This window comes from Pan paniscus, chromosome 5 (assembly GCF_029289425.2).
Source record: "Pan paniscus chromosome 5, NHGRI_mPanPan1-v2.0_pri, whole genome shotgun sequence".
Classification (NCBI taxonomy): Eukaryota; Metazoa; Chordata; class Mammalia; order Primates; family Hominidae; genus Pan; species Pan paniscus.
The window spans coordinates 71,533,176-71,561,019 of NC_073254.2; the positions used below are offsets into that span (position 1 = coordinate 71,533,176).

Consider the following 27,844-nt stretch of genomic DNA (forward strand, 5'->3'; position numbering starts at 1 on the left):
AAGAGTCACATCTGAGCTACAAGATTTCAGAGCATTTCAATTTTCTGTGGAGTGACTGCTCTTAAATATTGTTTGAATTGACCATTCAAAGTATTCCTAGAAGACTTCCCAACTGAGATGGCCAGCAATAGTTTAACTATACATGGAAGAAATTTCAAAGTACACAAATATATCCCAGTCACTCCTTAACAAGAGCTCAGAAATGTCTACTGCCACTATATGGTTACAACAGGAAGGGAAAGTACACAGAAGGTGCAGCTGAAATGGAAACAGATGGTAGTCTTAACTGACTATGGTAAAAATATTTTTGTGGCCGGGCATGATGGCTCACACCTGTAATCCTAGCACTTTGGGAGGCCGAGGTGGACGGATTGCCTGAGCTCAGGAGTTTGAGACCAGCCTGGGCAACATGGTGAAATCCCATCTCTACTAAAATACAAAAAATTAGCCGGGCGTGGCGGCATGTGCCTGTAGTCCCATCTACTCAGGAGGCTGAGGCAGGAGAATCACTTGAACCTGGGAGGTGGAAGTTGCAGTGAGCCGAGATCGCGCCACTGCCCTCCAGCCTGGGCGACAGAGCAAGACTCTGTCTCCAAAAAAAAAAAATTGGAAATTTAACAAAAATATATAAATGTGAAGAGATATTTCTGTGGTTCCTTTTTTGGAAGGTACCCCTTCAATTAAGTTTCATAGTTATTCTGCCTCTGACCTAGCTTTCTTGATTTTTTGGATTCTTGAATGAGGTAAAGCAGACTTGGGAAGTTGTTAGACACTTAATAAGTAATCAACAAATATTACCAGAAAAATGATAGAATTGTGGATAATTTTTTAAGCTGGTTGTTGAGTATTTGTGTGTGGAAGGGAGGGGTTTGTTTTACTTTGTATTTAAAATTTTCCCAGTAAAAGTATTTTTAAAATCACATGAGATAAATGTAAAATAATTTAATTTTTTTCTATGCTGGAATCCTCTTAATAGATTATGTTATTTCTTTCTTTTTTTTTTTTTTTTTTTTGAGATGGCATCTTGCTCTGTACCCCAGGCTGGAGTGCAGTGGCACAATCTCGGCTCAATGCAACCTCCTCCTCCCATGCTCAAGCAACTCTCCTGTCTCAGCCTCCTGAGTAACTTGGATTACAGGTGCGTGCCACCACAGTTGTCTAATTTTTGTATTTTTAGTTGAGACAGGGTTTCACCATGTTGGCCAGGCTGGTCTCAAACTTCCGACCTCAAGCGATCTGCCCGCCTCAGCCTCCCAAAGTGCTGGGATTACAGGCGTGAGCCACTGTGCCCGGCAGATTATGTTATTTCTAAATAAAAAGTTATTATTAACAATTTTTATTTTTAAGTGAAAACACCTAGTAGATACAAAAACAACTTACAAATATTTCAAGTACTATAAAACAATACTATGAATTGGCCCTTTTTAAAAAAAAATGCTTTTTAAGATATTATATGTACCTGAAACAAAGCACCTTAGGTTCTAAATACAGCATTGGATTTTATTGGAGAATCTGCAGCCTCCCTGGTGGTGAGCACACAGAGACATGTGCTGTGTAAGACGTTAGTAACACTGCTGGGCTCCCCTAAGGGAGCAACAGGCTTGCTGAAGAAGCTGATGCAGATTCCACCCTGTGTAACAGTGATGCATCAAACCCGAGAATTTCTACCAGTCAAATAAGCATGCATAATGGTTTCTTTGAAGATACATATTTCCCCATTCCAAAATATATAGTTGGTGTATGAGAAAAATTTAAGTTGTATTCCTACCTCAAACAAAATTCTAGAAAAAATTAAAGATGGAATAAAGAATAAAAGTTGAAGTCATAAAATAAAAATAAACTCATGAATATTTTTGTGTTTTCTGAATAGGAAGGATATTTTCAGTCCAAAGGTAGTGCAGCCAGAGTGCTGCAACAAACCTTAACTAATGCATGAGTTCTGCCTGTGTGTTCTCCTATATAGAGGTGAACATTTCATTAAGAATTTTACTCTGTGGTAGATGTATGGTCAGCATTTTCATCTCTTCAATGACAACATGTTTCTTGTGAATGTTTTTCATGCATTCATCCAATTTTGCAGCTTTCTCACATTTTTTCTTACAAAATCTTTGTATTGATGCCGTGCCACAGAATTTCTTGAACACATATTTTAGTGACTTGGAGTTTCCTGGACCAGCAGTTTGCAGGTGGATTCGTGGATGGTGGGAGGCCCGGGGGTTTTCTTCCAGGCTTTAAATGTTCCAAAAGGCTTCTATTTATTGTCATAGAGACCACTGATTCTGGCAGATGTGGCTTTTCTGGGAAATTTTTGTGTGTATATCCCTGTTCTCTCTGGTTCTCTGATCCAAGATGAATCTGGAAGAGCTTCTGTCACCAGCCCTGCACTCCCCAGGCCCTTCAGCACCTGCATCTTCATGTGAGCCTTTCACCTCAGTATGTTTTTGCTGGACCTTTCTGAGATGTGCTGCTAAGAGCCCTCTAGATATTCTCTGTGCTTTTTCTCTCTGCATTCCATCCTCATGACTTCTGCTGAAGCTCAGCTTCCACAGCTCTGTGCTCACTCAGTTGTTAGATTTTTGGGTTGAAGATTTTGCATTTCCTGGTGAGTTCCTCCTTTTCAGGAAGTATCGTTTTGCTGATACTCTCAGATTTGCTGTTCATAAGGGACTTTGATATTCTCTTTGCATTTTCTTAATTTTAATTGCTTTTCCTTTTGACTCTGCAGGATTTATGTGACCTACTTGTTGAAAAAAAATGGGGCAATTTTTTTTAATCTTCTATATTTTGTTCCTAATTTTTCCTTGTTGCATTGTTTGCTGTCTCAGAGGAGGAGGAGAAAGAGGGTAAGTCTACCCTTACCCTCATACCAAAGAGGTATATCCGGTGTTGCTATTCAGAAGCCTAATGCAACTCTGATTCTCATTTTATTCAGAAGCTGTCATGCCATACTCCTCAAGGCTGTTTTAATGTTTTAATCTGATAGACTAGAATTTGATGAAAATGCCTGTTGTGTTGCTTTTTTTTTTTTTTTTTTTGAGTCAGAGTCTTCTTCTGTCACCCATGCTGGAGTGCGGTGGTGTGATCACAGCTCACTGCAGCCTCGACCTCCTGGGCTCAAGCAATCCTCCCACCTCTACCTCCCAAGTAGCTGGGACTATAGGCTCACACCACCACACCTGGCTAACATTTTATTTTTTGGTAGAGACGGAGTCTCACTACATTGCCCAGGCTGGTTGTGCATCTTTTTCATTCATTGTGCTAAGTACACAATGGACCCTTTCGAACTGAATACCTGTATTCTTCAATTCAGAGAAATTTTATTTTTATGTAGTTTCTATATGATTTTCTCCTCTCTAGTTTTTATCTTTGAATTTCAGTTATTCTGGGAATTCAGTTATGGACTGAATACATGTCCTATCTTTTCACTACAATTAAAATCCATGCATATTTCTTTTTTCAGTGTCTGGGAAATTTCCTTAAATGTATAACTTCCAGCCTTTTAAAATTGCAGCTATTCTAATTTCTGGTTGGGTGTGGTGGCTCATGCCTGTAATCTCAGCACTTTGGGAGGCCGAGGTGGGCGCATCACTTGAGGTCAGGAGTTCAATACCAGCCTGGCCAACATGGTGAAAACCTGTCTCTACTGAAAAAAAAAAAAATAGCCAGGCGTGGTGGTGCATACCTGTAATCCCAGCCACTCAGGAGGCTGAAGTGGGAGAATTGCTTGAACCCAGGAGATGGAGGTTGCAGTGAGCCGAGATCTCAACTCTGCACTCCAGTCTGGGCAACAGTGAGACTCCATCTAAAAAAAAGGGAAAACATTCTAATTTCCAAGAGCTGTTTCTTGTTTTCTGATTGTTTCCTTTTTCATTTAATACTATGCTTATCTCTAGATGCCTTTGATTTATCCTCTGAAAATAATAGTTTTATTAAAAACTACTTTTTATTTAACCTGTTCCCTGGGAAGCTTCACTGGGAGTCATTGGGTAGAAGGGCATTTGTTTTGTTGGGATAGCTACATAACAGTCTGATAGTGAGTCTTATGGTTTATGCTAAGTGGTTCTTCACAAGTTTCCTTGGTTTTCCTGGCTGATAATGTTTGCATAGAGGACAGACAAAAGGGGGCTGGAACTGACTTGTTAAAAATAGACGTAAAATGAATTCTGTTTTCAGCTGTCACTGATGCTCGCAACTGCATGTGATGTCCTGGGCCATGGGTGAATCCTTTGAACTTAATGCAGAGAATGTCTTGTGAGTAGATATGTGGAGATGTGCGTATGGAGTCTTTCAGCCTTTCTGTTAAGTGGCACCTTACCTCCATCATTCATTGTATGCGGTGTCATAGTTCTGAGTCCTTCCTAGGTTCCCTGGGGCAAACTGGTTTGCTGCCTTTGCCCTCTGAAATAAATTACTACTTCTCCACCTACTTTTGTCTCCCAAAGCTTTCTCAGATGTCTAATGGATATAATACTAGATAATATCTTACAAAGCTGTTACGTAAACGAATTTATATATGTAATATGCATGGCACAGCACCTGGCATGGAGTAATCATTCTATAAATGGTAGTTATTAGTATTATACAACTTCTCACTATCCCAGACAGTCCTGGTCATATTAATTACCTGGATAGTGACCCAAGAAAAATCTCTACTGCTGCCTTTGGGACTTACTAATTTATTTTTATTCATTTTAGCAAAATAAAAAATTGAGAGAAATGAAATAAATTATTGCTTTAATCCTACCATTACACTGCTTAATTACCAGAAATATGTGATAAATTATAACATCTGATAGTTAATCATTATTCAATATTCTTTTTCAAGAATATTTTGACTGTTTTCATACCTTAGTCCAGACAAGTTTTACGTCATTTTGACTGGTCTCCCCTAATTTCCTTCACCTTAAAATACTCTTTAAGATTGGCCGGGTGCAGTGGCTCACGCCTGTAATCCCAGCACTTTGGGAGGCCGAAGCGGGTGGATCACCTGAGGTCAGGAGTTTGAGATCAGCCTGGGCAACACAGTGAAACCCCGTCTCTACTAAAAGTACAAAATTAGCTGGGCATGGTGGTACATGCCTGTAATCCCAGCTACTTGGGAGGCTGAGACAGGAGAATTGCTTGAACCTGGGAGGCGGAGGATGCGATGAGCCGTGATCACGCCATTGCACTGCAGACTGGGCAACAAGAGTAAATCTCTGTCTCACAAAAACAAAACAAAACAAAACAAAAAAACTCAAGATTTTGATTGGAATTATACTTAAGTAATTTTCAAATCTGGGGAGAAGTTATATCTTTACAAAACTTATTTTTTCAATCCAATAACAAGGTCAGCTTAACATATACTTTTTCTTTCTCCTTAGTAAATATTTGCATTTTTCAGGTAGGCCCTACACACTTACTAATTTAATTTCTGTGTATTTTATATGTTCTTATTTTACATGTTGCTATTATAAATGGGACATTATTTTATTTTTATAGTTGACTATTGCTATATAGAAAACATATATTTATGTATTCCTTTTTAAGTGTCCAAATTACTTTTTTTGATTCAAGTGGGTTTTCTGGGTAGAGGAAAAAGTTTCTCTTTCAAATAATGATCATTTTACCTCCTCTAACATTTATGACTAGTATTCTTTTTCTTATCTGATAGCATTGCTTATGACTTCAGAAATAATAGTAGTGTTTACAAATATGTTTATTTTATCCTTCACTTGAATAGGAATGTCTTTAGGATTGTTATGACTGATATTTGTTGGCTGCACATAGACATTCTTTAAACAAGTGTCCCACTGACTTGTGTTTTGCTTTTGCTGCTTTAAGCTAGAATGTCCCAGGAAGTACACACACAATCTCTCTCACACACATAACTCTCATAATACACTCATGAAAAGAAAAGAGTTCTTTGAGATTCTAATATCTGGGACCTTTGTGGTAGATAATCAAGCTCTATCCTCAGAGGAAAAAAAATTGGACATTTTGATTTGAAAGTGGCAGGATCCAGAGGCAAAAAGAAGAGGAAAGGAAAAGAAAGAGATTCTGGATCTTTGGAATTATGTGACACACATTCCTGGTACCACTTCCAGGTTCATTTGCTTTCTACATGATTCCATTTTATGATCACAGTGAAGACTGTAAGCCATGATTTAAAAAAAATCTCCTTGGCATTATTTTATTCTATTAGTACGAATCAAGCTGAACTCATGAACAGTGATTGCTGTATCATAAGTTCAAAAGTTACTGAATAGGTGGGACTGTTTTCTCCTATACCAAACAGTCCTGACTGTATTACTTCTTAGGTTCTTTAATCTATGTTTTAAATAATGTTTTCTACCCTTCCTCTACATTCTGGTAACACCAAATGCCAGCAAGGATGTGGAGAGATTTGATCATTCATACATTGCTGGCAGGAATGTAAAATGGTGCAGCAACTTTGGAAAACAGTTTGGCAGTTTCTTTAAAAAGTAAACATGTTAAACCCTATGACCCAGGAATTGCAGTCTTGGGTATTTCTCCCAGAGAAATGAAATCTTATGCTCACAGAAAAACCTGTACATGAAAGTTCATAGCAGCTTTGTAATAGTTAAAATCGGGAAACAACCTAGATGTCCTTCAACATGTAAATAGTTAAACTGTGGTACATCCATACCATGGAATGATACTCAGCAATTAAAAAAAAAAAACTATTGTTACATGAAATAACCTGGAAGAATCTCCAGAAAATTATTCTGAGTGAAAAAAGCCATCCCCAAAAGGTTACATACTGTATTATTTCAGTTATATAATGTGAGAAACAGGCTCACCCATCCAAACCCAAAGAATGGACTCAGAGGCCCAGAGAACAGTGAAGGTGAGACTTTTAATAGTGGTCTTGCAAGATTGGATGTCTGGTAGGCAGGCATACTCGGGGCAGCTTCAGCATGTAATTTATCTCCTAGCCTGCAAGTCCCTCCCCTAGTTCCTCATTGATCAAGTACTATGGGGTTACAATCTGCCCAGTCACCTAAGTTTCATTATCTACCTTATAAGTTTATACCCTTGTCCCCTTCCCTGCTTAAGTTTCGATTTCACAGTAACGAAACTTTCTTCCCTTTGATGGGCTGACCCTTCCTCTACATTCTGTTCACTTATCATGACTTTCTAGGAGCATGAGCCGTGCAGTTTGTTACATCCGCAGGCTGGCTGCCAGTGCGTAGATTTTTCATGCCTTGAAAATGGACCATTTAAGATGTTTTCTCACATATAACATTATTGAAATGACAAAAATAATAGTAATGGAAAACTCATTAGTGCTAGGTAATAAGGAGGAAGCAGGGCTGGGAGAGAAGTTATGGCTATAAAAGGACAACAGAAGAGATCCTTCTGGTGATAGAAACATTCTGTATCTTTGTAGGAGATCGGTCAGGGTGGTGGGAAAAGTTACAAAAATTATAGGAAAAATGCAAAACTTCTTGGAAGGCCAGGAGTTTTTGCAAAAGCTTCGAAAGAAAATTTGGCTGAAGGCAGCTGAATTCTCTCAGGGTAGACAACAAGAAAGTGTAAGAGAGTTTATCTAGATAAGTTAGTTTACTTAGGCCTGGAACCTGGCCTTTAATCATCTGCATGCAGGACTGCTCTCTCCATGGAGGGGGGGAGGGGCGGGGTGACCATGTTAATTACCCCAAGTTGTGTTGACTCAAATCCTTTGTCATTAAATCTGTACTAAATGCCCACAGCGCAGGCTTGTTGGGGCTGCTGTGACTGTTTATGGCACCCTCCTTGGTGTCTATGAGCAGCCTGGTCCGCTAGCTGCGGGCCCAGGCAAAAAACCTGTGTCTGCGTACGTTTTTTCATCCGTAGTTCGGCCAGGGTCAGACCCGGCAGGTGGTGCCCCTTGTGAGGAACACTGCCACAGATTGCAATGGAACCCTCGAAAATGAAGGTGAAGAGACAGCGCGGTCAGAAATTCACAAAGTCATTGATGCCCTCTCAGGATTTCGAAGTTTGAGGGAATTGTTCAGGCCAGGGTTTCATCATGGGACAATAGTTATCAGTTCAACAGCAACACTATATCAAAGTATTGAAACAGCTGCTTAAAGCTAGTGGAGCCTCAGTTTTGCAGGCTCAATTAAGGGACCTAATGCAAACTGTTGTTTCCCATAACCCATGGTTCCCGGAAGAAGGTACGCTAGATGTAGAGCTCTGGGAATGAGAGGGGAGAAATCTTAAACATCATGCACAAGGGCAGTGGGTCCCAGTAACATCTCTAACATTATGGGCTTTAGTTATGGCTGCTTTGGTCCCACTCTACACAGAAGAGCCTAAACAGGGAAGGAAGGAGGAACCATCACCTACCTTACCGCCTCCTTCTCCCTCAGCGCCGCCATTAATGGGCAGAAATACCAAAGAGGAGACAGTTTTTTCCTGAGCCCCCTCCTCCAATAAATTGGAAAAAAAGAAGGGATACGCTACAGCTATGGGACCCTGTCTTAGGCAAGCGGCATTAGAAGGGGAGCTCTTAGCCTGCCTGATAATGCAAGATCAACAAGGCAATCAGATGTATGAACCCATTACTTTTGACGCTTATAAAGAGATAAGAAAAAGCATTAGAAAAAACGGAGCCACTAGCCCATTTACGAAAGGGTTAATTGAGGTCACTCTGCAGACCTCTTTCTAATAATGGCCACTGTTATTCCTCCCCTACCCCTAACGTGGCTCTCTCAAAATCCTATTTGGGTAGAACAGTAGCCTTTAAAGGGAGAGAAATTACAAAGAGCTCATTAATTAGTTGAGGAGCAATTAAAAGCCGGCCATATAGAACCATCAAACAGCCCTTGGAAATCGCCCATTTTCATCATTCCCAAAAGGTCTGGTAAAGGGAGACTTTTTGCATGACTTACAGGCTATCATGCTAATTTGCAACCTATGGAGCCCCTTCAACAGGGCCTCCCTTCCCCTGCAGCGATTCCTCAAGATTAGCCTATAGTCGTTATTGACTTAAAAGACTGCTTTTATACTATTACCCTTGCAGAACGGGACAGAGAAAAATTTGCATTTACAATACCAGGTATCAATAATGAAAGGCCAGCTTGCCAATTTCATTGGAAAGTACTTCCTCAAAGAATGCTGAACAGTTCTACCATGTGTCAGTATCATGTGAATCAGGCTTTGCTCCCCATTAGAAAAGAATTTCCTAGTTGCAAGAGTATTCTTTTATGGATGATATTTTACTAGCAGCCCCAACGGAACAGGTACTTTTAACTTTATATGCCTCTGTCGTAAAGAATACACAGCTAAGAGGTTTAGTCATAGCACCTGAAAAAGTACAAATGTCCTCTCCTTGGAAATATCTTAGTTACATACTAACTTCCCAGTCAGTAAGACCTCAAAAGGTTAAATTAAATACTAGCAACTTACACACCTTAAATGATTATCAAAAATTACTAGGTGATATTAATTGGCTTCACCCCACCTTGGGCATAACTACTGATAAGTTACAAAACCTGTTTTCTATCCTAAAGGACAACATAGCCCTAGACTCTGTCAGGTATTTAACTCCTGCAGCAAAAAGGGAAATTAAGGAAATAGAGCAAGCTATTTCTCAGAGGCACATAGATCACATAGACCCAAAATATTCAGTTCAGTTGTTTGTTTTTCCTACTAAACATTCCCCAACAGTATTAATAGGACAGATGGCCCCAGGGCTGTGCTTCCTAGAATAGGTTTTTTGCTCACATACCGGAACTAAAACTCTATCTCCCTATATCCAGCTAGTTAGTAAAGTCATCTATTCTGGCCGCAGATGATGCAGTCAGTTGCTAGGTTATGACCGTGATGTCATCAGAATTCCTTTGAGTAAAAAACAATTCGAAGCAGTATTGCCCCTATCTCTAGATCTTCAAATAGCACTTTCTGATTACACAGGCCATATAGAGCATGCCCTTCCTGCTGACAAACTAATTCAGTTCTTATCTCATACTACTGTAGTTGTGCCTACAAAAGTAGTTCACTCCCCCATACCCAATGCTTTTAACACTTTTTACTGGCAGCTCTGGTAAAAATGGAGAAGCGGCAATTTGGTGGAAACTGCATAATTCCCTCACTTGTTCTGGATTTACTAGCACTCAGCTAAGGTTGGAGCCTTAATATTGGCCCTGGAAACTTTTTCCACTCAGCCCATCAGTACTGTTAGTGACTCTGCTTACTCTGTTTATTTACTGTAGAACCTTGAAACAGCCCTCATTAAGTCCACTCTTGAGCCCACCCTGTGTGCACTTTTTCTTCAACTTTAACAATCACTAGGTCAAGTACACATCCTATTTTTATCATACGTATTCGAGCCCACAGCTCACTGCCCGGACCATTGGCTCATGGCAGTGAACAAGCAGACCTGCAAGTTATGATGTCACTGCTTGACCAAGACACCCAATCGCATCAATTTTTCCACCAAAATTGGAGAAACTTAACTAAACAATTTAAACTTACCCAAAGACTAGCTAAACAAATTATCCTGCAATGCCCAGATTGCCAATTCACAGGCATGTCACCTCCTTCAACAGGTGTTAACCCTAGAGGACTAGAACCTAATCAGTTATGGCAAACAGATGTTACTCACATACCTGAATTTGGAAAACTAAGATAGGTACATGTATCCGTGGATACCATTTCTCAGTTAGCATGCATGCTTTTCCTGGAGAGTCCACCCAATGTTATTAAACATCTTCTCTTAACTTGTGCATTTATGGGGCAGCCCCCCAAAATTAAAACTGATAATGGACGGTTTATTCCAGCTCACAATTTCAACAATTTTATCACATGTGGACTATCCAACCTTCCACAGGCATCCGTATAACCCCCAAGGACAGGCCATAGTAGAATACGTCCACTCCACCCTTAAAAATATGCTCAGAAAACAAAAAAGAGGGAATATGAGTAAGGACCCTGCAACACTCCTAGCACAAGCCTTATTTACCCTTAATTTCTTAAATTTAAATGATAAATTTCAATCAACTATAGAAAAGCACTTTTCTAAAACCTCTCAAGACATAAAACCTGCAGTTTTATGGAAAGATGTAAATAGTAAAGTATGGTGTGGTCCAAATGAATTGCTAACATGTGGAAGAGGATATGCTTGTGTTCACACCCCCTCAGGTTCTCTTTGGTTTCCAGCAAGATGCATCAAACCTTACCATAGCGTGGCTAGGACCCAACCCGGTACCAGAAATAAAGAAAATGGCCCTGCAGGACCCACAGCCCTGGACAATGTGGCTTCCTCAGATGACAGAGGCCGACACAGGCCCCAGACGTAATGCTGAAGAAGACAAGTCAGAAGACTGAGCGAATCCTGCCCCGGACACAGACACCATTCACTCCAGATAATTTGTTCCTTGCTATGCTTTATTAACCTTTTTTAATTCTCTCACTCTGCCTGCAACCAGTACCTGCTACACTCTGTTGGGTCCATCTTCTAAATCTGCCTTTCTTCCACCCTGTTACCTGGGCAGACACCCACTTCCCAGCCTCTAGTAATGTAACTGCTTGGCTGGAAGGGGTTAACATACCCCTAGTGGGGTTCCTTAGTAACGACACACATTGAACTGAGGTGCCAAGTAACACTTCATGTTACTCCTTCATTGGAAAAGAATGTTACTGATTATACTCATGTTTGTCTTGTTTACTAATTCTAGGATGCAAAGCTAGAAGACAAGCAGTGACCACTATGCCTAATAAGCCTGTTGCTGCACACATCTGTACTCTTCATTCAACAAAACCTGATGCAAAAAACAGGAAAAGGGGCAGACGTAGGAGATTGGTCAGGGTGGTGGGAAAAGTTATAAAAATTATAGGAGAACCACAAACCTTCTTGGAAGGCTGGGAGGTTTTGCAAAAGCTTCTAAAGAAAATTTGGCTGAAGGCAGCTGAATTCTCTCAGGGTAGATAACAAGAAAGTATAAGAGAATTGATCTAGATAATTAGTTTACTTAGGTCTTGGAACCTGGCCTTTAATCATCTGCAGGCAGGACTGCTCTCTCAGTGGGGAGGGGGTGACCATGTTAATTACCCACAAGTTGTGTTGACTCAAAGCCTTTGTTATTAAATCTGTACTAAATAAATGCCCGCAGCGCAGGCTTGTTGGGACTACGACTATATACAGCACCTTCCTCGGTGTCTATGAGCAGCCCAGTCCCCTAGCCGCAGGCCCAATCAAAAAACCTGTGTCTACGTACATTTTTTTCATCTGTCGCTTGGCCAGGGTCTGTGGGTCAAACCCGGCATATCTTGACTGTAGCACTATCAATGTCCTGGCTAGGATGTGGTACTATAGTTTTGTAAGGTGTCACCACTGGGAAAGTGATACATGGAATCTCTAATTCTTTTTTTGAAACATTTATTGTATAATATAATTCACACACCATGTAATTCACTCATTTAAAGTGTACACTGCCATGATTTTTAATATGTTCACAGATATGTACAACTATCACCACAATCAATTTTGGAATTTTTTTATCACCACAAAATGAAACCTTGTACACTTTAGCTATCATCCTCCTATCCTCATGTAACCCTCCACAACCGTAAGCAACCACTAATCTCTTTTCTGTCTATGTAGATTTCCCTCTTCTGGATGCTTAATATGAATGGAATCATATAATATGTGGTATTTGTGACTGGTTTATTTCACTTACCATGTTTTGATGGTTCATCCATGTTGTATTATGCATCAAGCATTTTATTCCTTTTTATGGCTGAATAATACTCTATTATGTATGAACATACCACATTTTATTTACCTATTCATCAGTTAATGAACATTTGAGTTGTTTCCACCTACTGGCTATTATGAATAATGCTGTGATAAACATTCACAGACAAATTTTTGAGTGAACATGTTTGCACTTCTCTTGAGTATGTATCTAGGAATGGAATTGCTGGGTCATATGGTGACTCTATGTTTAATCATTTGAGGAACTGCCAAATGGCATTCCACAATGGCTGCATCCTTTTATATTACCACCATCAGTGTTTTAGGTTTAGTATTTCTCCACATTCTTGTGAACTCCAGTTATTACCTGATTTTTAAATTCTAGCTATCCTTGTGCTTGTGAAGTGGTATTTCATCCTGGTTTTGATTTGCATTTACCTGATGATGAATGATATTTAACATATTTCCATGTGCTTATTGGCTGTTTATATATCTTTCGTGCAGAAATATCTATTCAGATCATTTGCCCATTTTTAAATTGGGTTGTCTTTTTATTATTGAGTTGTAAGAGTTCTTTATATTCTGGATACAAGTCTTTTACCACATATATAATTTGTAAATATTTTCTCCATTGTCTTCTCTTTATCAATGGTATCCTTTGAAGCAAAGAAGTTTTTTTTTCTTTATTTTTTGTTTTGTTTTGTTTTTGAGACAGGGTCTCACTCTGTCACCCAGGCTGGAGTGCGGTGGCATGATCATAGCTCACTCCAGCCTTGACCTCCCCAGGCTCAGGTGATCCTCCCACCTCAGCTTCCTGAGTAGGTGGGACTACAGGTGTGCACCACCATGCCTGGCTAATTTTTGTATTTTTTGTAGAGACAGGATTTCACCATGTTGCCCAGGCTGGTCTCAAATCCTGGGCTCAAGCAATCTGCCTGTGTTGGCCTCCCAAAGTTGTGGGATTACAGGCATGAGCCACTGTGCCTGGTTAGCACAGAAGTTTTACATCTTGATGCAGTGCAATTTATTTCTTATTTTGTTGCTTGTGCTGTCGGTGTCCTATCTAAAAATTATTTCCCAAATTCAGTGTCATGAAGATATACCTCTGTGTTTTCTCCAAAGAGTTTTATAGTTTTCACCTCTTACATTTAGGTCCTTGAGCCATTTTGAGATAATTTTTTTTTTCTTTTTTTTTTTTGCGATGGCATCTTGCTCTGTTGCCAGGCTGGAGGGCAGTGGCACGATCTCGGCTCACTGCAACCTCCGACTCCTTGGTTCAAGTGATTCTCCTGCCTCAGCCTCCCAAGTAGCTGGGATTACAGGCATGCACCACCATGCCCAGCTAATTTTTGTATTTTTAGTAGAGACGGGGTTTCACTATGTTGGCCAGGATGGTCTCGATCTCCTGACCTTGTGATCCATCTGCCTTGGCCTCCCAAAGTTCTGGGATGAGACAATTTTGTATATGGTGTGAGCTAAGTTCCAGCTTCATTCATTTGTATGTGGCTGTCCAGTTTTCCCAGCACCATTTGTTGAAAAGACTATTCTTTCCCATTGGACAGTCTTGGCACCCTTGCTAAAAATGAGTTGACCATGGATGTATGGATTTATATCTGGACTCTCAGTTGTATTACATTGATGTGTATGTCTGTCCTTGTGCCAGTACGACACTGTTTTGATTGCCATTGCTTTGTAGTAAGTTTTAAAACTGGTGAGTCCTCCTATTTGATCTTTTACAAGATTGTCTTGGCTATTCTGGGTCCCCTTCAGTTCCATATGAATTTTAGAACCCGTTTGTCAATATCTACAAAGAAGTTATTCTGATAGGGATTTGGATAGGGATGACATTGAATTTGTAGATCAAGGTGGAGAATTTTGTCATATAATGATGTTAAATCCTCTGACACATGAACATGGGATATTTTTCCAGTTATTTAGATCTTTAATTTCTTTCAACAATATTTTGTAGTTTTTCAGAGTATAAATTTAGCAATTCTTTTCTTAAATTTATTTTGATGCTATTATAAATGGAATTCTTAATTTCATTTCTGGATTATTCATTGTGACTGTATAGAAATACATTTGATTTTCATATATTAGTTTTTTTGTTTGACACATTGTCTCACACTGTCGCCCAGGCTGGAGTGCAGTGGCATGATCTTGGTTCACTGCAACCTCTGCCTCCAGGGTTCAAGCAATTCTCTTGCCTCAGCCACCCGAGTAGCTGGGGTTACAGGCACGTGCCACCAGGCCTGGCTAATTTTTGTATTTTTAGTAGAGATGGGGTTTCGCCATGTTGGCCAGGCTGGTCTTGAACTCTTGATCTCAAGTGATCCGCCTGCCTTGGCCTCCCAAAGTGCTGGTATTACAGGAGTGAGCCACTACGCCAGGCCAATTTTCATATATTAGTCTTGCATCCTGTAGCCTTGTGAAGCTTGTTTTTGGGTCTTAGTTTTTTTTTTTGTTTTTTTTTTTAGTTAATTCCCTGGGATTTTCTATACACAATATTATGTCATGTATGAATAGTTTTACTTTTTCCTTTTCAATATGGATGCCTTTTATATCTTTTTGTTTGTTTGTTTGTTTTTGAGATGGAGTCTCACTCTTGTTGCCAGGCTGGAGCGCAATGGCATGATCTCAGCTCACTGCAACCTCCGCGTCTCCCAGGTTCAAGCTATTCTCCTGCCTTAGCCTCCCAAGTAGCTGGGATTACAGGCGCCCACCACCATGTCCAGCTAATTTTTTTGTACCATGTTGGTCAGGCTGCTCTCAAATTCCTGACCTCAGATGATCTGTCCACCTCGACGTCCCAAAATGCTGGGATTACAGGCATGAGCCACCACGCCTGGCTGCCTTTCATATCTTTTTATTGCCTAATTGCCCTGGCTAGAACCTCCAATTCACTGTTGAATAGAAGCCTCAAAGAGGACATCCTTGCCTTGTTCCTGATCCTAGGGGGAAAGCATTTAGTCTTTAAATATGATGGTAGCTGTGGGTTTTTCATAGATGTCCTTTATCAGGTTGAGGAAGTTTCCTTCTCTTCTTAGTTTATTGACTGTTTTTATCACAAAATGGTGTTGGAGTTTGTCAAATACTTTATCTGCATCTATTAAGATGATCATGCAATTTTAATTTGTTATTGATAGAAAAGAATGTATTACATTAATAGATTTTTGTATGCTAAACCAGCCTTGCATTCCTGGGAGAAGTTTCACTTGGTCATGGTGTATAATGCTTTGTATATATTGCTGAATTTGGTTTTGTAGTATTTTGCTGAGGATTTTCATGTCTATATTTAGAAGAGATATTGGTCTGTAATTTTCTTTTTTTGTGGTATCCTTCTCTAATTTTGTCATTAGTGTAATATTGACTTTATTTTATACATAAATTCATAAATTGCATATATTTATGGTGTACAGTATGATGTTTTGAAATATATTGACTTCATTAAAATGAGGTCAATATTACTAATCCCAAAACTAGAAAAGGATATCACAAGAAAAGAAAATTGGGAAATATTCCTGTTCTTCTGCTTTTTGGAAGAGCTTGTGAAGAATTTGTATTAATTTTTTGTTACATGTCTGGTAGAATTCATTGGTGAAGAATTCATTGCACTTGGGCCTCAGCTTTCCTTCATGGGAAAGTTTTTGATTACTGATAGAATCTCTACTTGTGATAGCTCTATGAAAGTTTCTATTCTTGAATCAGTTTTGGTAGCTTGTGTCTTTCTAGGAATTTGTCCATCTTGTCTAAGTTATCTAATATGTTGGTGTACAGTTGTTCATTGTGTATTTTGTAATCTTTTTTTATTTCTGCAAGGTCGGTAGAAATGAACCCTCTTTCATGTTTTATCTAGTAATTTCAGTCTTCTATTCTTCTTGGCCAGTCTAAGATGAAGGTTTGTCTATTTGTTGATCTTTTTAAAGAACCAGCTTTTGGTATCATTGATTTTCTCTATTACTTTCCTATTCTTTATTTTATTAATTTTTGCTCTGTTCTCTACTATTTCCTTCCTTCTGTTTGCTTTAGATTTTGTTTGCTATTCCCCGCAGGGGTTAAGGGTGGAATGTTAGGTTATCAATTGGAGATCTTCTGTCTTTTGTTTAGATATTTATTTATTTATTGAGACAGGGTCTCACTCTGTCGCCCAGGCTGGAGTGCAGTGGCGCAGTCTTGGCTCAATACAACCTCAACCTCTTGCACTCATGTGATCCTCCCACCCCAGCCTCCTGAGTAGCTGGGACTACAGGCATGCACCATCATGCCTGGCTAATTTTTGTATTTTTTTGGTAGAGACAGGGCTTCACCATGTTGCCCAAACTGGTTTCGAACTCCTGAGCTCAAGCATCCACCTACCTTGACCTCCCAAAGTGCTGGGATTACAGGTTGGTGTAAGCCACCGCACCCAGCGTCGGGATGTTTTTTTTTTTTTTTTTTTTTTGAGACAGAGTTTCACTCTTGTTGCCCAGGCCGGAGTGCGATGGCGTGATCTTGGCTCACCGCAACCTCTGCCTCCCGGGTTCAAGCAATTCTCCTGCCTCAGCCTCCTGAGTAGCTGGGACTACAGGCATGTGCCACCACACCTGGCTAATTTTGTATTTTTAGTAGAGACAGGGTTTCTCCATGTTGGTTGTTGGTCAGGCTAGTCTCAAACTCTGGACCTCAGGTGACCCGCCCGCCTCGGCCTCCCAAAGTGCTGGGATGACTGCCCTGGCCATGAGATCTTTTGTCTTTTAAAAAAATGATTTATTTTTTAAATTGACAAATATTGCATATATTTATGGTGTACAATATTACATTTGAAATATATGTATGTTGTAGAATGGCTAAATGAAGCTAATTAATATGGGTATTACTTCACATACATTTGTCATTCTTAATATAGGCATTTATAGTTATAAATTTTCCTCTAAGTGCTGCTTTAGCTGCATCCCATCAGTTTTGGTATGTTGTGTCTTTATTTTCATTCATCTCAGAATATTTTTTATTCTTTTGCTTTCTTCTTTGAATCATTTGTTATTTAGAAGTATGTTACTTAATTTCCACATATTTGTGAGTTTCCCAAACTCTTTCCTGTTATTGATTTTTAAGTTCATTCCATTTTGGTCAAATAATCTATTCTGTATGGATTTTATTTTTTAAAATGTATTATTTTATGGCCTAGCATATGATCTATCCTAGAGAATGTTCCATGTGCATTTGAGGACAATGTATATTGTGTTGTTGGGTGGAGTGTTCCATAGATGTCTCTTGATTCTAGTTAGCTTATTGTGTTGTTTTCTATTTCCTAGTTGATCTGCTATCTATGTTGAGAGTGAGTTATTAAAGTCTTCAACTATGATTGTTGAATTATCTATTTCTCCCTTAATTTCTGTCAGTCTTTGTGTCATGTATTTTAGTGCTCTGTTATTAAGTGCAAATTGGTGTATCTTCCAAATGAGTTAATTGTTTCATTATTACAAAATGACTCTCAACTAGATGTGGTGGCTCACACTTGTAATTCCTACATTTTGGGAGGCTAAGGTGGGCAGATTGCTTGAGCTCAGGAATTTGAAACTAACCTGGGCAACATGGCAAAACCCCATAACTACCAAAAAATATTCAATTATTAGCTGGGCATGGTGGCATTTGCCTGTAGTCCTAGTGACTCCAGAGACTGAGGTGGGAGGATTGCTTGAGCCCAGGAGGCAGCGATTGCAGTGAGCCAACATTGTGCCACTGCACTGCAGCAGAGTGAGAGACCGTGTTTCAAAATAAAATAAAATAGAGAGGGATAGCATTAGGAGATATACCTAATGCTAAATGACGAGTTAATGGGTGCAGCACACCAGCATGGCACATGTATGCATATGTAACTAACCTGCACATTGTGCACATGTACCCTAAAACTTAAAGTATAATAATAAAGAAATAAAATAAAATAAAAATTCTCATTTCTAGTAACTTTTTTGTTTTAAAGTCTGTTTTATCTCACATTAGTATAGTCACTCCAGCTTTCTTGTTGTTACTGTTCTCATGATATTATCTTTTTCCATCCTTTTACTTTCAATCTATTTATATCTTTGAATCTAAGTGAGTTTCCTCTAGACAGCCTATACTTTGGATCATTTTATTTGTGAAAGAAGCTTTGTTGGATATAGGATTATTGTTGGTTATAGGAGTCTTGACTCACAGTTGTTGGTTTTTTTTTCTTTGAGCACTTTGAATACATTATTCCATTGTTTTCTTACCTCTATGGTTTCTGAGAAGCCAACTATTAATCTTATTGGGGTTCCCTTATAAAATAATGTCATTTTTATGTTGCTGCTTTCATGATTTTGTCCTTGTCTTCAACTTTTAGCATTTTTTCTCTGATGTATCTGTTGTGGCTCTTTTCATATTTAACCTACTTGGAATTCATTGAGCTTCATATATATGTAGATTTTTGCTTTTCAATAAACTTGAGAAGTTTTCAGCCATTATTTCTTTGAATATTTTCTCTGCTCCTTTTTCTCCTCTTTGGTACTCCCATTATGTCTGCATCGGTGTAAATGATGGTGTCCCACATTTCTCTGGGCTTTCCATTTTTCTTCTTTTTTCTCTTTGTTCTTTGGCTTACATAGTCTCTATGAATCTACAAGTTTGCTTATTCTTTCTTCTGACAATTCAAATCTATCATTAAGCCTCTGAGTTTTAAAAAATTATATTTATTATAACTTCTAAGTCCAAAATTTCCATTTGATTCTTTTCTATAATTTCTTTTTCTTTATTGATATTCTCTAGTTGATGCAACATCGTCGTACCTTTCTTTACTTCTCAATCATGTTTTCCTTTAGTTCTGTGAATCTGTGGATAATGGCTCATTTGAAGTCTCTTTTTTTTTGTTATAAATCTGTTCTCACAGGCAGTTTCTGTTGTCTGCTTTTTTTCCTAGTGTATGGGTCATGCTGTTTCTTTGCATGCCTTGTAATTTTTTGTTGCAATCTGGACATAATAGGTAATATATTGTAGCAACTTTGTGTATAGGTACTCCCCTCCCTCCAGGACTTATTGTTATCTGCTCATTTATTTGTTTAGTGACTGGCTGGGTTATTTTAATGAAATGTATTCCTGCATCCTCCCTCCAGCGTAAAGCCTCTGTGTTGTTCCTCGGGGAGATGCAGCATCCTACAGTCACCATGGGGTAACATTGGTTTTGGTAAGGTTCTCTTCCTCTTCTTCCTTGACCACTCCCAGGAATTAAACTTCACTAATTCTTGCTGATTGCTCTATTGTTTTCAACAGTTCTCTGGTTTATAAATAGTTCTACAATGTAATTCAATCAAATTCTGGCTCTTTTGAAGGAATAGTTTCTGACGTCAGTGTTTGATATTTGTTCTAATCCCCAGAGGGCTCCTCTAAGCTGTTTTATTCCATGGTTTTCCTGAAAACTAGGCAGCCTTCAGTTTGTCCTGCATTCCAAATCCCAGTTGGACTGTCCTCCCAGTTGACTTCTGTCACAATCTCCAGTGTTCTTGAGAGCACCCTTAGGGTTGAATGTCTCCGCTATCTGTTGGAGATGAAGTCAGCTCCTTTGTAAAAGGATTAAGAGTTTCCTGTTTTACAGCTTGCTTCTCACATCAGGCAAAATCTCTAAGCCAAAGCTCTGGAGTTGCAAGTGGGAACAATGGCAAACTTCTCTTTCAGTGAGCTCTAGAAGCTGAGTGCTTGGTAGAGGATTGAGAGAAGCAGACTGAGGTCCTCTTGTCTTGCCTCTCCTGGTAAGGCATGGAACCATCACCTTTCCAGATTGAGCAAGGGTGCTAAGGGGCCCAGTATTCTCAATGTGATGAGTTCAAGGTAGAGCCTCTGTCCCAGTGGAAGAGGAGAGCCCCTGCCTCTCAACTGCACTAGCCCAGTGCTTAGCTTCAACAATAGGTAGCTGAGGACAGGATGAGAAACAGTGATGTCTTGCTCTTTACAGGAAGGGGGCCCTCCAAGTGGAAGTTGAGGAAGGGGGATAAGTTGGAGAGGGGGCCTGTGTTCTTGATTATAGCAGTCTGGAGTGAAGTCTGTCTTGCTGAGCTGGGAAGGGGGTGGGAGCAAGTGGTCTTGGTTTACATACCACAGACGCTTTCCTTTCTTACAGAATTTTCAGATTTCCTTTGATATATGTTTCTTCATTTGCTGTTGGCCCTTAGGACTATCTCCATAGGCTTTAAGTGATTTTTAAAAATATTTTTTATCAGTTTCATATGAGAGCAGGCCAGTGGAGCTCCTCATACTGTCAAGCCAGAAGTACTATTCTTTCTTTTTGGAGACACAGTCATGCTCTGTTGCCCAGGCTGGAGTGCAGTGGCACGATCTCGGCTCACTGCAACCTCCACCTCCCGGGTTCAAGCATTTCTCCTGTCTCGGCCTCCCGAGTAGCTGGCATTACAGGCGTGAGCCACCATGCCCAGCCAGAAGTACTATTATTTCTTATAACTACATATGAATCTAAAATTATCACAAAAGGAAACTTCTTTTAAGAAAAAGAAAAGAATCAGAACATAAATATACAGCATGGCAAAACTACATCTAAAACAAGTATTATAGGTCTCATGGTGGAAAAATTGGACCCACAAGAAAAGTTGTTAATTATCTCTGATATTCTGAACCATTGATATCTGCAAAATGATTACTAGGTATGTGCAATGAAGGCTATTGATGTTACCCTGTATATCTGCACACTGTGTACAAATGCTGTTAAATGATGTAATAAAAAATTAAAAAGGAAATTAATGAATTCATATTTAATAAATTTTAAAAATGGAGAAGGTAAGACTTTCTTACAGAAAAGTGCCAGTTGAAATCATTGAGAAAACAGTAGTATTGGACAATTACCACTTGCAGCCATCATAGTAAAAACTGATAACAGGCAAAAATCATCAGATGATATATTGAAGGGAAAAGTTTCATGAGGAACATGATGTTTGCATGGCCTGAAAGTATATCCTCACAGATTGCTTACTAGTTGTAAGGGGAAAAATAGCAACTACATAGTGGTCATACTAGATGACACCTTGACCAGTTGGCTATAATTAATATCCTCAATGAGGGGCAGAGAGCCATCATGTGCCTCTACATGTAATAATCAAAAACACTTATAATGTCACTGATAGTATTTTGTCTGGTCTAACCTGCATCTAATCATGAAGAAACATCTGACAAACCAAAATTAAGGAACATATTATAAAATAAGTGGCCTCGGTTCTTCAAAAACATCAATATCATAAAGACAATGGCTGAAAAACAATTCTAAATTAAAGAATAAAGGGACATAACATCTGAATGCATTATGTGATCCTAGACTGGATATTGAATTTGGACAATTGACAAAATGTGATAAGGACTGTAGATTTTTTAAAAAGTATTTTATCGTGGCCGGGCGCGGTGGCTCATGCCTGTAATCCCAGCGCTTTGGGAGTCCGAGGCGGGCGGATCATGAGGTCAGGAGTTTGAGACCAGCCTGGCCAAAATAGTGAAACCCCATCTCTGCTAAAAATACAAAAAATTAGGCGGGCGTGGTGGCAGGCGCTGGTAATCCCAGCTACTCGGGGGGCTGAGGCAGGAGAACCGCTTGAACCTGGGAGGCAGAGGTTGCAGTGAGGCAAGATCATGCCATTGCACTCTCTAGCCTGGGCAACAGTGCGAGACTCCGTCTCTAAAAAAAAAAAAAAAAGTATTTTATCAACATTAACTTCCAGATTTTGATAATAGTACTATTAATGTCAAAGAAAATTCTGGTTCTTAGGAAATATATACTGAAATATTAAGGGATAAGGAAGGATGATACATGCAACCTACTTGCCAATGATTCAGAAAAAATGATACGTAAACATATGTCTCAGAGAATATGGTAAAACAAATATTATTCTTTCAATTTTTCTATAGGTGTGAAATCATACTGAGATGTCTTGCTTCTGCTTAGGATTTTTCACTCTCCTTTAGCTTGTAGGAAGTAACAAATGTTAGTTATACCTGTCTTAAATTCCTCCTCAGTTGCTCTTAAATAAATCAATTTTGACAATGATTTTAACATGTCGATTATTGTAAAAGAGGTTAGACGATATAACCTTCTAATAAGATTGTTACAGTTATACCTACCTACTGCACTACAGACCAATTCCTTTAATGAATACAATCTGGTTCTAATATTTTTGGTTGTCTATGGTGTTTTCAAACCCCTTTTTAATCACCACAAGTGATTGAACCATCAGCAGTTTTGTTCAGTGGCCTGACATGGAATAATACTATTAATATGATCCAAATACACTGAACTGAACGGTGATTCTCCAAATCTTTCTAGAAAGAAAATAGGATGTGTAGGAAATTACTCACAATGTTTAGTAATAACACCAAAAACTACTGTCATCAGTGTACTCATAAGGCAAATGCATTTTGCTTGAAAGGGAGAATGTCCATATTCTAAATAAAGTATGATAGCTTCCTCTAAATGAGTTAAGCAGCTTGTGCTTATGAGCCAGTGACAGAAATGAGCCACCGTCTTTTGTCCTGTGCTGCAACAGGCTGCTTTTTCTTATGGGCTAGTCCTTTATACTTTTTCAGAATCAAATGCTCTTTATTTTGCTCCCATAACTCCAGGCAATGACTATGACACCAGGTTGCTAAGAGCCATTTTCTTCCCTGAAGAATATTCTATTTTAAAATGCCTACAAATCTATTTCCTACTTCATCAGAAATTGTTAATGAGAATATTCCAGTTCCACATCTTTTTTTTTTTTGAGATGGAGTCTCGCTCTGTCGCTCAGGCTGGAGTGCAGTGGCACGATCTCGGCTCACTGCAAGCTTCGCCTCCCAGGTTCATGCCATTCTCCCGCCTCAGCCTCTCTCTACAGGCCTCAGCCTCACTACAGGCCTCAGCCTCTCAGTACAGGCGCCTGCCATCACGCCCGGCTAATTCCTTGTTTTTGTATTTTTAGTAGAGATGGGGTTTCACCGTGTTAGCCAGGATGGTCTCAATCTCCTGACCTTGTGATCTGCCCACGTTGGCCTCCCTAAGTGCTGGGATTACAGGCATGAGCCACTGCACCCGGCCCAGTTCCACATCTTAAAACCAGAGCATTTAATCCAAACCAAATATAGTTCTTAATAATAGAATTGCATTGGAAGTATCTGTGCTTTACTAAACCTTAATAAAATTTTGTGCTGTGTATACATGAACTCTTCTGCCCATGTTGAATGTTCCTTAAATAAATTAGAGGCTCACGGTAGTCAGGATGAAAATATCAACACTGATACTTTCCCTTTTTTGAAATTTATGAGTATCAGATAATGTTTCTAAACAGGGGTTCCAAACTGATGCATTTAATTTGCCTCTTGGTGGCATACCCTTGGCCAAGAACACAGTCTCTAGAGTCTTAAATGCTGTTAGCAGCCAATGTTCAGATAGATGGTTCTATAAATTACCATTCAATACAAACAGTAAGACAGTCGATGGAGATCTGATGAAAAATTTTAGTTTTGAAAACAAAACTAGACTTCTTTGATACATAATGATAATGAGTTGAAGGAAGAATATCAACATAATGTCACTGATACAGATCTAGAAATCTATTATGATGTCATTTGGGAAAAAGTCTAAAAGTATTAAATTTAGGGGGGTTGTCAACGCAATGATGGGCCCTCTTCAAGATCTTAACTTATAAGGCAAAATAGTGGATTCACAGCTCAGGTAAAAGAACAACAAAAAAGTTCCTCAATCACACAAAGAACATTTCCCCATAGTTTAAATTCTCCATTTTGAACCTTGAGCCAGTCAGTAAACAATGCTTCTTCTTCCAATTCTAACCAGTTCCTCACTTCCCAAGATTGGCTGAAAATCACCCAACCCAATTCCTTCTTAACTTTCTAAGATTGGGAGATTCCTAAATTTTGCCTATGGCTTTTTTTCTCTTTTGCTACACCAAGCTAAATAAACCTGGCTTTTGGGGACTACAAGCATGTTTCACATCTCTTGGTGGGATTCAAAGGATTTTCTTTTTTCCTTTTTTTTGAGACAGTCTCGCTCTGTTGCCTAGGTTGGAGTGCAGTGGCGCAGTCTCAGCTCACTGCAACTGCCTCCCAGGTTCATGCCATTCTCTTGCCTCAGCCTCCCGAGTAGCCGGGACTACAGGCACCTGCCACCATGCCCGGCTAATTCTTTGTATTTTTAGTAGAGACGGGGTTTCACTGTGTTAGCCAGGATGGTCTCAGTCTCCTGACATGGTGATCCGCCCACCTTGGCCTCCCAAAGTGCTGCGATTACAGGCGTGAGCCACCACCCCCGGCCCAGGATTTTCTTTTTATTTTCTTTTTTTGAGACAGGGTCTTGATTTGTTACCCAGGTTGTAGTGCGGTGGTGAGATTAGGTTCACTGAAGCCTTGACCTCTTGGGCTCAAGTGATCCTCCCACTCCAGCCTCCTGAGCAGTTGGGACCACACACATGTACCACCACACCTGGCTAATTTTAAATTTTTTTGCAGAGACAGGGTCTCACTATGTTACCTAGGCTGGTCTTGAACCCCTGGGCTCAAGCATTCCTCCTGCCTCCCAAAGTGCTAGGATTATAAGTGTGAACCACCACCCCCAGCCTGGATTTTCTTGTAAACACATAGTCCAGCTGCCCAGAAAAAAAATAAATTACTATTCCTGTTTAAGTAGGTTTTCTCTTTCAGGGATGCTTTTCTTGAAGGCTTGACATGTGATATGGTTTGGATTTGTGTCCTCACCCAAATCCCATGTGGAATTGTAATCCCCAATATTGGGGGAGGGGCCTGGTGGGAGGTGATTGGATCATGGGGGTGGATTTCCCCCTTGCTGTTCTCTAATAATGAGTGAGTTCTCACGAGATCTAGTTGTTAAAAAGTGTGTAGCACCTCCCTGCTTTGCTTTCTTCCTCCTCTGGCCATGTAAAGAGGTTCCTCCTTCCTCTTCACCTTCTGCCACAATTTTAAGTTTCCTAAGGCCTCCCCAGCCATGCTTCCTGTACAGCCTGTGGAACTGTGAGCCAATTAAACCTCTTTCTTTTATAAATTACGCAGTTTCAGGTAGTTCTTTATAGCAGTGCAAGAACGAATACAACATGGTTCTAATTATCCTATATATTTATTGAATTTTTGAAAAATATGCTTTGAGAAATGTTAGGTAAACATTTTCAGTGGAGATAAAACACTATAATGTTATCTTTATAGCATACATACCAAAATTTAAACATTACATTCCCCAATTATTAGACATTTAGATATTTTCCAGTTTTTGCTGTTATAAACAAACCTGTGATGTATCTTGAGGATAATCCCTGCAACTACAGTTACTGAGTTGTATGGTGTGAGAAGTTTTTGGGTCTAGCCACATACTGCTTGTTTTCCAAGAATTTTACCCATTAACTCCTGCCTCAACTGATTAAATATTAGAGGACACTTTCAGCAGCCCACTAGGAAGAGCTTTTAAATACAAGTTTTGCCTACACATTAACATTTTAAAAATATTTAATTTATACACAGCTTTTGAAGAACTCCCCATGCAGGTATGTCATTCTCAATTGGCCTCCACAAGTCTCAAACTTACTAGGTAGAAAGTAACTAAAGTCATAAAGCACTTGGTGGAAATGCAGGAAATGTCAAATATTAAACAATAATTACTACAGGCTTAGGCAATCAGAGGGTAGTTTTGCATACAAACAAAAACAGGAATCTGAGATGTTAAATAATTTTTTTTTTTTTTTTGAGACAGTGTCTTGCTCTGTCACCCAGGCTGCAGTGCAGTGGCATGAATTTGGCTCCCTGCAGCCTGGATCTCAATCTCTCGGCCTCAAGCGATTCTCCTACCTAAACCTCCTGAGTAGCTGGGACTACAGGCAAGGACCACTACGCCTAGCTAATTTTTGTATTTTTTGTAGAGACGAGGTTCCCTCTTATTGCTCAGGCTGGTCTCGAATTCCTGGGTTTAAGTGAACCGCCCGCCTCGGCCTCCCAGAGTGTGAGGACCCGCCTGGCCTAAAATAATGTTATCACTTAATTCTTTTCATAAACTTTATTGACAACGATTGGTGTGTTTTTTTAAAAAACCTTTTTAAATTTTTGGTAAGGTATTACCTGAGAACAGATTAAATGCATAGTTGAATATAAAAGATCTATTTTATAGACCGGTTTATGAGTGTGAACACACAAAAGGTTAAAAGGTCAACCTTACAGCAGTCTATAAATAGATCTCTCATATTCTCTCAGTATATCTGAGAATATTGAAAAAGTGCATTTCAAAATCACTGGCTAGGGTTTAGTGATAGGTAGACCTCGGTTCCCTTTCCTATTGGGCCCTGGATTTCCCATCCCTATTTTCTTCCTCAGGTGTATTAATACTGGCAGGGCCTGGGAGACTGACGCTAGGGAAGAGGTGTGTAATGTAAGGACACTTCAGATTCTTTCCTGATCCTAGAATTCAGCTAAACCTCCACATAGCCCCTGTCCTCAAAAATGAGTAAATACATAAATTTAAAAATGAAAGGAAAAAAAGAGAAATCCGTTCCCACCACCCACCTTCAGGGCTAAAACAGAAAAATCAATGAGCTGCGCTTCACAACCATACCAAAACCAAATAAATACCAACTCAAACCCTCCTTCACATCCTCCCACATCTTCCCAGTGCTTCGCTATCTCACAGGACCCAGCTGGCCCCTGGCTTCGCCCCACCCACTGCAGCTGGCGTCTTTTAGGCGCATGGTTCTTTTCCTCTCCGGCGAGGGGCGGTCTCGGGGCCGACCCGAACTACAATTCCCAGCAACCTGCGCGGCGCGGGGAAGGAAGCCCGGGAGTGAGAGAAAGCGGCTCCGGGGACATAGCGGGCCAGTAAGGGCCGCTCCTCCTTTGAAGAGGTTTTGCGTCTCTTTCCGCCGGTGGCGTCGGCGCTCACGCAGGGGCGGGTCCCGGTAGCGCGAGGCGGTGCAGGGCGGGAAGGGGATTCGTGGCGGCGGCGGCGGCAGGGACAACAGCGACGGCGGCGGCAGGGACAGCAGGAGCAGTGGTGCTGTCAGCGCGGCGGTCGGAGACATGGGAGACCCGGGGTCGGAGGTGAGTAGTCGAGTGAGGGTCATGGCGTTCTCAGAGGCGAACCGCGAAGGGTTTGTGTTTTCTGCGGTCTGAGGCCTGGTGCTCTGTCGC

At 39.9% G+C, this 27,844-nt stretch overlaps 1 protein-coding gene across 6 annotated transcripts in view; it reads left to right on the forward strand.

Annotated features, from left to right (window-relative positions):
* Window positions 1–27,844, forward strand: part of ZNF451 (zinc finger protein 451) — a 114,070-nt gene that overhangs the window by 6,803 nt on the left and 79,423 nt on the right. For 3 of the 6 annotated variants that reach the window (XR_008625632.2, XM_063604930.1, XM_063604931.1), the window contains exon 2: window positions 1,017–27,754. Coding sequence is in view for 5 of the 6 variants with exons in the window: in XM_063604930.1 (XP_063461000.1) it covers window positions 27,734–27,754 (21 nt within the window). In the remaining variant the exon portion in view is untranslated. The remainder of the gene's footprint in view (window positions 1–1,016; window positions 27,755–27,844) is intronic. The other 3 variants (XM_063604928.1, XM_063604929.1, XM_063604927.1) reach the window with 3 other exon arrangements.